The sequence below is a fragment of the Triticum aestivum genome, chromosome 7B (genome assembly GCF_018294505.1).
Source record: "Triticum aestivum cultivar Chinese Spring chromosome 7B, IWGSC CS RefSeq v2.1, whole genome shotgun sequence".
NCBI classification, from domain to species: domain Eukaryota; kingdom Viridiplantae; phylum Streptophyta; class Magnoliopsida; order Poales; family Poaceae; genus Triticum; species Triticum aestivum.
In genome coordinates, this window is record NC_057813.1 from 709,516,365 (window position 1) to 709,526,884 (window position 10,520).

Sequence of the window (10,520 nt, forward strand, 5' to 3'; positions counted from 1 at the left end):
ACGATTTTCGAGTTTCTGGCAGCAATGAATCTCCGCTTGCTGTCTCCGATCACTGCACCCGTAGTGCCCTGGAGATTGTCCTCATCGGTCGAAAGAGGCATCAACGTTTACTTTGAAAAATTCCTTTAAAGGCGGAACCCGGTTTTCTTTCCTTGGGGGCTGAACATGCTCCTCATTACAATGTTTCCTACGCTCCCACCATAGGTACTACCAAGTAACAACTATGATTTTTGTCAATGGTCGAAGCCCAAACACGGGCGAGTGAGTAGGTTTCAACAATAACAAGTACCCAAAAATATGTTAACCTTCTTAGAACCCTGAGCACACTTCCTGCATCAATGCATCTAGGCCCAGTTCAGACAAGTTTGCTCACAAGTAAGCTTACTCATCATGCATACAATGTGCCCTTTGCGGATTCCTGTATCTACACTTGTATGGGATGCCATTATTCATTTAGACAACAAACAAACAATCCTCTGAATTACTATCAGCAACTTAGACAATAAAGCATACAACGGCGCTTACCAACAGACATCGATGATCGGGCCGATGGCGTGCTTGCAGGTGCTGATACTACCGCAAGCCTTTATTCAAGCTTGTTTACACACATGGATAGACAGAGACTTCACTAATGCTACTACTACTACTGCAACAACAGGACTATTCATTATTCATTATTCAACTTGTGTCCAACATGGGGTAGATGGTCACTAGAGATTTATCAATCAAACGACAACACTGATGCTTCTGCTGTCCATACCAGGAGGAAAGAAGCGACATTGTTTGGTTGGGCTCATCAACGCTTCCTCCTGTTGGCTCGCCACTGTCGCAGGACCACCTGGACAGCTTCCTTGAGAGACGCCTTGCGTTCTTCCCTGAAGTTCCACAGCTCTCCCACGGGATACCTGGTGCTGTTGGCATTGTACTCACGCAGCGCCTTGATCACCAGCGAATATATTTCTTCGCCGTGCTCGTCTTTTAGTTCTCGAAGCTTTGCGTCGTCAGCATTGATTCTTTCCTAAAACGCAGCAAGCATACAAGTAAAACAAGATGACCCGGTTAATGAGACTCACAGGAAAACGATTCCCTCCCAGGATAACCATAGTGGATACAACACATTATGATAGCCAACATCTAGGAAATTACTGTAAACTAGCACAGTATGGTGGAACAAGAATTTAACGATATGCAACATGATCAAACTGCACTAGCGAAAAAGAAGCAATAGCACAACTAAAACACAGCCATCAAAATGCCACTCAAAAATAACAAAAGATTGATATATGCAAGACAAGAAGTCTAAAGATGTATAATTAAATGGCTGCTATATGAGACAGTATATATAGTAAGCTACCCAAGTATGTACTACCTCCATTCCTAAATATAAGACGTTGGGGCAGTTTATATTTCGGCTTCCCATCGTCTTATATTTAGGAATGGAGGTAGTACAAGCAGTGGCTTTTTACAAATGAAGATCCATACCATTTCCTTTCCATCAACCATGACAGCCCTAAAAGGGTGCCATTCTGGATTCCTTATTTCTGCCTCCCACTTTGAACAAAGAATGGCAGCAGTAACTTCTGCATCCTCTTTCGACAACTTCTGTCCGAGAACATTTGAAACTGCTTTCAGATCAAGCTCGCCCATTCTCTTGATCCCTATATGTGCTCGGCCACCTGGAAGATTAAGCAAGCCCTGTGGAACATGCAGTAGATGAGAAGGCGAATAGCCATAAGATCTGAAGAATTAAATAGGTAAAATCACATCGCTGAAGCAACATAGCACTGTATGCATCGCAGTTTGATGACTTCTTAAAATAAACATACATTTTCCAGCTCCTTCCGAGCTTCTTGCATCTCAGTATTGCTTTTGCTTTCTTTAATAACCAGAGTTTGGTTAAGTGACTCCATAGCATCCAGTTCATCCATCTTATCTTGCAGCTCCTCACTAAGTTCATTGATTTTATCCTTCGAGACTGAATCTTCATGACCTGGCATATGCTTCATCACTTCCAATTTGCCCTTCAGCTGCTGTATTTCCAATTCAAGCGTCTGTTTTGCTTCCAGCTGCTGTTCTAACTCCAGGATCTTGTTTAAAGCAGCAACTTTCTCTCTCTGCAGTTTCCATAGAGTAAGACCAACATACAAGACATGTTGTTCAAAAAACCAAACCATCACAGCACACAAAAAGAACAAGGACACGTATACCTTCTGATCTCTCACAAGCTTCACCACATCCTCATCAGCTCTCTGTTGTTCCGCTGTTGCCAACTTAAGATGGTTTGATTTAATAGCATTCTGAATTCAAGCAAAAAGAAAATTACATAAGTTGCACGCATATTTCTAAGCAACAGGGCCTAATCTTGTACACTTTCATGCCTTAGTATAGTATGTAAAATGATGTCAGACCGACAATCTTGTGAACTAGTATTGTGAGTGATCTTCATGAATTCATATTTATTGGTCTGACGCACCCACTAAAGCTCAACACTGCATATCGGGGTTACTGGGGCCACTTGAGTCTACTTCAAAAGATTTAAAGATGGTGCAAAATATATGAGATGCAGAGCCAAGAAAATCACAGACCTTCTGCTTCTCCTGCTCAAGATTACTTTTGTCATGAGAACTTTTTGCAGCAAGGTCATCAAGCTCTTTGGATCTTGCATTAAGTTCACTCATCTTGGACTCCAGTTCCGAACGCAGATTTTGGTTCTCATCAATAATCTTTTCAGAATGTCTGCGAGCTAGCTGCTGCATCTTCCGAATTTCTAGTAGTAACAAGTTTTGGTGAATATTTATAATAATTGAGAACGCGAAGATGCTGATGACAGAAGAACATGCATCTTGACACATGTAAAATATAAAACAGATAACTATCCAAAATTAACACAAACCTTCATTATACGCCTGGAGACGTTGTTCCCTTTGCCCCATCATTTTCTCAAGTGACACAGTTGTCTCATTGTATCTAAGTTCAAGCTCCTGTAAATACTTATTCTTGACCTCAATTTGGTTAGCTAAATTAGCTACAAGTTTATTATTTTTACGTGTTCCTTCATTCTCAAGATCATCGATAGTTTTCAAGTCAGCATTTTTCCTTAAGTGGTCCCCAATTAGCCCCGGAAAATTGTAGTCTTCAGCCCTTGCAACCCATCCACAAAGCTTTGACCCTTGATTCTGGTTTTGCTTCCAGTCCCTTCTGCCACAACCTCCTGCCTCAAAGTACTTTTCAAACGCAAGTGCATTTCTGAAACCATTCCAGTTTTTTGCAAACTCAACAATAGCATTCCCTGTATGACCTCGAAAATTCCATAAAGGAATAACCTTCAGTGGGCAAAATTGCGATAATTCCCCCTTCAAACGATTTCCACTTTCTCCAACTTGACGCCCGTCCTTCCATTCAGTAGGTACATTAACTAGAACTCCCATCCAGGGCCACACAAACTTCTCATGTCTGTTTGGAAGAGGCTGCGGCTGCTGCGGCTCTATAGCAATTTGCTGCAGCTGCTGCGGCTCTATAGCAATTTGCTGCGGCTGCTGCGGCTCAGAAGGCTTAGCAACGCCATTCTTCAAATGCTTGGCAAGGGCGCGGTGCGATGCTTTATCTTTTGCCGGTCGATTAGGTGCTGCACCTACTCCTGAGGAATGCTGAAGAAGGCTTTGCATGTTGTAATCTTTATTCTTCCTGCCAGTACAGAATGGGCAGCTGTAACTATCACCATTCCTGAACTTTAAATCTCCTGAAACCAAGCGGGCATGAAATTTGCCTTCATACTCATCAATCTCAGAATCGCTAATTTCCGAATCGTCGTCTGAACTATTTTCCATTTCCAGGAAGGATCTTTTGATAACCTACAGGAAACATAATCATAAATGTATTTTTACTTCAGTCAGCATCATGGAACACAAATAAGGATATCAGGACTTGGTAGTAGTAGAGAAGAATAATACCCTTGCCTAAGTAACAATGGAGTACAATTATAGTGCCAATCAAACAACAAAACATGAACTTGGGCGTGTCGACACAACTCTGAAAACAAGATTTTAATATATTGTATATAGCAATTTAGTTGATTAGCATACAAAACTAAAAAAAGTAAGTAGCAAACAACAAGCTTGCAAGCAATGTCAGCCACTACTACAGTTATTCTAAAAACAAAACAGTTACAAAATTACGTCCCCAATCAAACTTCCAATACAATCAGATAAATTTTTACAATAAATGATGTAAAAAATAATCATTTCAAATTTGAACCAGTACTACGGAAATAGCAGAACACCAAGAGCTGATAATCCTAATTTACAACTACAAGAAGCATATAAGGAATTTGGAGGGGGAAACCAGATCACAAACTTCTAGATCTTAGGCATCATCACATGCTTAGACCATTAAGACAAGAAGCAACACCAGGTGTTCAATTCACCAAGAAATCCCCGTCTCTAAAATGCGGGTTAGAGACCTATGCAGCTGAGACGCATCATTCAATACTCGGAAGATCTGCCTAACAACCACATCCACCAGCGCATGCTCACCTTTGGGTCGCCGAGGCAGAGGACGACCTCGTGTTCGGGGAGGCAGAGAAGGAACTCGGGGTCGGGGAGGAAGAGAAGAAGCCTGGCTGGTGGGAGCGGCGGAGGGCGTCGCAGGCGTGGCGGCTGCTAGGGTCCTGTGGGAAGGAGGGGAATGGTGGTGGATCTGGATGTGTTGTTGTTGCTCGGGAGGGGACTAGGGTTAGCTACTCGAACCGGAGAACTGATGCACCGAATGCACCCATGGGATCTGAGCCACCGGATAGAGAATAGAGGGATCAGATGCTACCAGGAGATGGGCTGCGGGTACATTTTGCATAGGCCTCGCAAACCCATCATCCCTTTCCTTTTCCGTTACACCAGTAATTGTGTGTGTGCAATGCACATTAATATTAGGTAAGATATTAATTATATTGCACATTAATATTGTGCGAGAATTAAATTACACATTAATATTAGGTAGATATAATTACTTGATTAATGTCGATGTTGATATTAGACATGATATCAATTAGTAGAGGGTGCTAAAACATGTTAAACACCTGAGCGGCGTAGACCGTTGGATAGATGTGGTTGAAGGAGTGAGATTTATTGGATCTCTGCAACTCGCTCTTTTTATATTAGCAAGCATAGATATAGATATAGACGTGTATATATAGATGTATGCACGAGGCGATCCAAAAGCTCTTAGTTATCCTCTCAAAAATAAACCCTTTGAGTTAGGGTTATAGATAATGATATCAGGATTTGCAGTACTCCTAGTAGAGAAGAATAATACCCTTGCCTAAGTAACAATGGAGTCCAATTATAGAACCAATCAAACAACAAAACATGAACTTAGACGTGTCAACACAACTCTGAAAATAAGATTTTAATATATTGTATGTACTATATAGCGGTTTATTCGATTAGCATAGAAAACTGAAAACAGTACTTCCTCCTTTCCTAAATATAAGATGTTTTAGCTTTTCTCTATTTTCTCAGATTCGTATGCATCTAGATGTGTTTTAGTGCGTGTATTCACCCATTTTAATTTGCATGCAGTCAAGACTGCAATATCCAAAACATCTTATAGTTAGAAACGGAGGTAGTAAGTAATCCGTCCTTCCCATAATATAAGAGCATTTTTTTTACACTAGTGTGGTGTCAAAAACGCTCTTATATTATGAGACGGAGGGAGCAGCAAACGACAAGCTTGCAGACAATATAAGCCACCACCAAAGTCATCCTAAAAAAACAATTCTTAATACAAATTACATCCCCGGTTTGCCATTAAAAACTAATCGAACTTCCAGGACAGTCAGATAAAATCCTATATAGCGATTTATTCGATTAGCATAGAAAACTGAAAAAGTACTTCATCCGTTCCTAAATATAAGATGTTTTAGCTTTTCTCTATTTTCTCAGATTTGTATGCATCGTAGACGCGTTCTAGTGCGTATATTCGCTCATTTTTAATCCACATGCAGTCGAGACTGCAATATCCAAAACATCTTATAGTTAGAAACGGAGGTAGTAAGTAATCCGTCCTTCCCATAATGTAAGAGCATTTTTTACACTATTGTGGTGTCAAAAACGCTCTTACATTATGGGACGGAGGGAGTAGCAAACAACCAGCTTGCAAACAATATAAGCCACCACTAAAGTCATCCTAAAAAAAACAATTCTTAATACAAATGACGTCCCCGGTTTGCCATTAAAAAACAATCGAACTTCCAGGACAGTCAGATTAAATCCTAACGACAAAATACATGTCAGAATCATCATTTCAAATCTGAACGAACACTACGGAAAATAGCAGAGCACCAAGAGCCGGCAGTCATATCTCACAACTACAAGAAGCGCAAAGGGAATCTGGAGAGGGGAACCACACCACGAACTTCTAGATCTTAGGCATCACACGCTAATAGACCATTACGACAAGAAGCAACACCAGGTGTTCAATACACCGAGAAATCCCCGGCTCTAAAATGCGGGTTAGAGGCCTGTGCAGCCGGGTGATATCATTCGGTAGTCCGGAGATCTGCCTAACCGCCACATCCACCAGCGCATGCATGCTCACCTTTGGGTCGCCGGGGCAGAGGAGGAGCTCGGGGTCGGGGAGGAGGAGGAGAAGCCCGGTTGGTGGGGCGCGGCGGAGGGCGAGGGCGGGTCGCCGGCGTGGCGGCGGCGGCGGGGGTCCTGCGGGGAGGGGAGGGGAGGGGAATGGTGGTGGAGCTGGATGTGTCGCTCGGGAGGGGACTGGACTGGGGTTAGCTGCTCGAACAACCGGAGAACTGATGGACCGAACGCACCCGTGGGATCTGAGCCGTCGGATGGAGAACAGAGGGGTCAGATGCTACCAGGAGATGGGCTCCGGGTACCTTTTGCATAGGCCTCGCAAACCCATCATCCCTCTCCTTTTCCGTTACACCGCATTTATAACGGGCAAAGATAAATTACGCATTAATATTGGTAGGATATAATTGCTTAATTAATGTTTTTAATATAGTAAGACGTAGACGCTAATACATTTATAAATACATTTTGCATAGGCCTCGCAAACTCATCGTCCCTTTTCTTTCCCGTTGCACCATTGCACATTAATATCGGACAAGCGTAAATTACGCACTAATATTAGGTAGGATATAATTACACTTACAGTTAAAGGCGTTTTCCTTATATCTCCATTCCGTTCAGTCAAAGGCGTTTGACTGTTAGGGAGACATTTTCCCGGACCATTTTGCCCCTCCTTACAAGTTCAGTTAAAAATCAAAGAAAAAACAAGTTACACTTACATGTGGGACCCAATTAAATACAAAGTAAAAAAAACTTCCCTCTTCCTATCTTCTTCCTCCCGCTCATCCCCGACCTCCATCCCGGCCATGGCGCCCTACACCCAACACTAATCTTTATTATATATAGCTCACGGACTCGATTACATAGAAGGATCATAAAGCAAAACTCAAAACTAATTCATACTAAAAACTTTATTCTACTAGATCAAGATATTACCAAAAGGATCAAACTAAGTAAAACGGTAAAGATAGGAGTGTGATGGTGATACGATACCGGGGCACCTCCCCCAAGCTTGGCAGTTGTCAAGGGGAGTGCCCATACCCATGTGATTATGTCTCCTTCGGAGGTGATGAAGGTGGTGATGATGATGGATAGTCGCACATCGAGCGTAAAAGCTCCTCTAGTCTGCGGATAATGCCCTTGAGTGCGGTGATATGATCCTTCAACAAAATTTTTTCACGTGTGAGATACTTGTTTTGTATGCGAGCTAACTCAATCATCTTGAAAGCTTCAATCTCAGTTGGGGTAAAGAGGTTGTGATGAGGTTGAAGGATGTCTTCTTCTGCCGCCGGAGCTTGATCCTCCATGACCTTCTTGATCCTATCATCCTTGTTGATCTCCCTGGGTTCTTCTCTCTTCAGCTCCATCTTCATTAGCCAAGCATCGTTGCCTTCATTGTTGGAGGAGGGTGACGACATGATGCCCGGCCTTGACAAATCTGACAGAAAACAGCTTGAAACAAAAACAGAGGATTTTTGCGTGATACGGTGGTCAAAACCTTCGGGAGATTATATAATGAATTTTTACCGACCAAAAGAAGTATCGTGCAAGAAAACGGAGTCCGGAGAGCACACGAGGTGCCCACGAGGCAGGGGGGCGCCCAGGGGTAGGGCGCGCCCTCCACCCTCGTGGGCGCCTCGTGTCCTTCCCGGACTACTGCTTATTTTCCTATTTTCTTAAATATCCCAAAACAGAGAAAATTTGCTATTAGAACTGTTTTGGAGTCGGTTTACTTACCGTACCACATACATATTCCTTTTCGGAGTCTGAAACATTTTGGAAAGTGTCCCTTATGTATTCCTCCAGGGTTACGGTTTCAATAACATTAGTTTCAATATTTATTGGATTACTTGAGATATAATGTTTGATTCTTTGACCGTTCACCACCTTCGGACTTGTGCCTTCGAAGTTGTTGATTTTTATGGCACCGGAACGATAGACCTCCTCGATAACATAAGGACCTTCCCACTTAGAGAGGAGTTCTCCTGCAAAAAATCTTAAACGAGAGTTGTATAGCAACACATAATCACCTACATTAAACTCACGCTTTTGTATCCTTTTGTCATGCCATCTTTTAACTTTTTCTTTAAACAATTTGGCATTCTCATATGCTTGAGTTCTCCATTCATCAAGTGAGCTAATGTCAAATAATCTCTTCTCACCGGCAAGTTTGAAATCATAGTTGAGCTCTTTAATAGCCCAATATGCCTTATGTTCTAGTTTGAGACGTAAGTGGCATGCTTTTCCATAGACCATTTTATATGGAGACATACCCATAGGATTTTTATATGCAGTTCTATAAGCCCATAATGCATCATCAAGTTTCTTGGACCAATTCTTTCTAGATCTATTAACAGTCTTTTGCAAAATCAATTTAAGCTCTCTGTTACTCAGTTCTACTTGGCCACTAGACTGTGGGTGATATGGAGATGCAGTTCTATGATTAACATCATACTTAGCAAGCATTTTACGAAAAGCACCATGAATAAAATGTGAACCACCATCAGTCATCAAATATCGAGGGACTCCAAACCTCGGAAAAATAACTTCTTTAAGCATCTTAATAGAGGTGTTATGATCAGCACTACTAGTTGGAGTAGCTTCTACCCACTTAGTAACGTAACCAACAGCAACTAAAATATGTGTATACCCATTAGAGGAAGGAAACAGTCCCATATAATCAAAGCCCCAAACATCAAATGGTTCAATAACAAGAGAATAGTTCATAGGCCTTTCTTGACGTCTACTAATATTACCAATTCTTTGACATTCATCACAAGACAAGACAAACTTACGGGCATCTTTGAAGAGAGTAGTCCAATAAAAACCGGATTGCAATACCTTATGCGCAGTTCTATCTCCAGTGTGGTGTCCTCCATAAGCCTTAGAGTGACACTTGCATAGGATATGTTCCTGTTCATGCTCAGGTACACAACGTCTAATAACATCATCTACTCCTTTATAAAGGTGTGGGTCATCCCAGAAGTAATGTCTTAAATCATAGAAAAACTTTTTCTTTTGATGATATGTGAAACTAGGTGGTATAAATTTAGCAATAATGTAATTAGCACAATCAGCATACCATGGAGCAGTACGAGAAGCATTTATGACCGCTAATTGTTCATCAAGAAAGCTATCATCAATAGGTAGTGGGTCATCAAGAACATTCTCTAACCTAGACAAGTTGTCTACAACGGGATTCTCAGCTCCCTTTCTATCAATAATATGCAAATCAAATTCTTGTAGCAAGAGAACCCATCTAATAATTCTAGGTTTAGCATCTTTCTTTTCCATAAGATATTTAATAGCAGCATCATCAGTGTGAACAATTACTTTAGAATCAACAATATAAGGTCTAAACTTATCATAAGCAAATACAACTGCTAAGAATTCTTTTTCAGTAGTAGCATAATTTCTCTGGGCACTGTCTAGAGTTTTACTAGCATATTGAATAACATTTAGTTTCTTATCAACTCTTTGTCCTAGAATAGTGCCTACAACATAATCACTAGCATCGCACATAATTTCAAAGGGTAAATCCAATCAGGTGGCTGAACAATAGGTGTAGAAATCAAAGCTTTCTTAAGTATTTCAAATGCTTCTACACAATCATCATCGAAGACAAAAGGAATATCTTTTTGTAAGAGATTAGTCAGAGGCCTAGAGATTTTAAAGAAGTCTTTAATCAACCTCCTATAAAAACCGACATGACCAAGGAAACTTCTTATACCTTTAATGTCCTTGGGACACGGCATCTTTTCAATAGCATCAACTTTAGCTTTATCAACTTCAATACCTCTTTCAGAAATTTTATGCCCCAAGACAATGCCTTCATTAACCATAAAGTGACACTTCTCCCAATTCAAGATAAGACTAGTATCTTCGCATCTCTGCAAAACTCGATCAAGGTTGCTCAAGCAATCATCAAAACAA

The 10,520-nt window shown here is 41.2% G+C and overlaps 1 protein-coding gene across 2 annotated transcripts; it reads right to left on the bottom strand.

Annotated features, from left to right (window-relative positions):
* Positions 1-306: 306 nt before the first annotated feature.
* Positions 307-6,764, bottom strand: LOC123160310 (factor of DNA methylation 1). Of its 2 annotated transcripts, none has more exons than XM_044578114.1 (7): positions 6,592-6,764; positions 2,894-3,851; positions 2,586-2,767; positions 2,208-2,297; positions 1,827-2,114; positions 1,483-1,695; positions 307-1,018 (listed from the first exon to the last, which is right to left on the bottom strand). In XM_044578114.1, exons 2-7 carry the CDS (start codon positions 3,825-3,827, stop codon positions 797-799), a joined length of 1,929 nt encoding a protein of 642 aa, XP_044434049.1. In that variant the 5' UTR covers positions 3,828-3,851; positions 6,592-6,764; the 3' UTR covers positions 307-796. The 2 variants fall into 2 exon arrangements, with proteins under 2 accessions (XP_044434049.1, XP_044434048.1); XM_044578113.1 differs by lacking the exon at positions 6,592-6,764 and adding an exon at positions 4,533-4,553.
* Positions 6,765-10,520: the final 3,756 nt, after the last annotated feature.

What these genes read in the sequence shown, in the direction of transcription:
- LOC123160310 (XM_044578114.1), bottom strand. Translation starts at nt 3,827, where the DNA reads ATGGAAAATAGTTCAGACGACGATTCGGAAATTAGCGATTCTGAGATT. An exon ending in TTGAGCAGGAGAAGCAGAAG is followed by an intron (nt 2,298 to 2,585) that starts GTCTGTGATTTT and finishes GCTTGAATTCAG; the next exon opens with AATGCTATTAAATCAAACCA. An exon ending in TGGTTGATGGAAAGGAAATG is followed by an intron (nt 1,019 to 1,482) that starts GTATGGATCTTC and finishes GCTGCGTTTTAG; the next exon opens with GAAAGAATCAATGCTGACGA.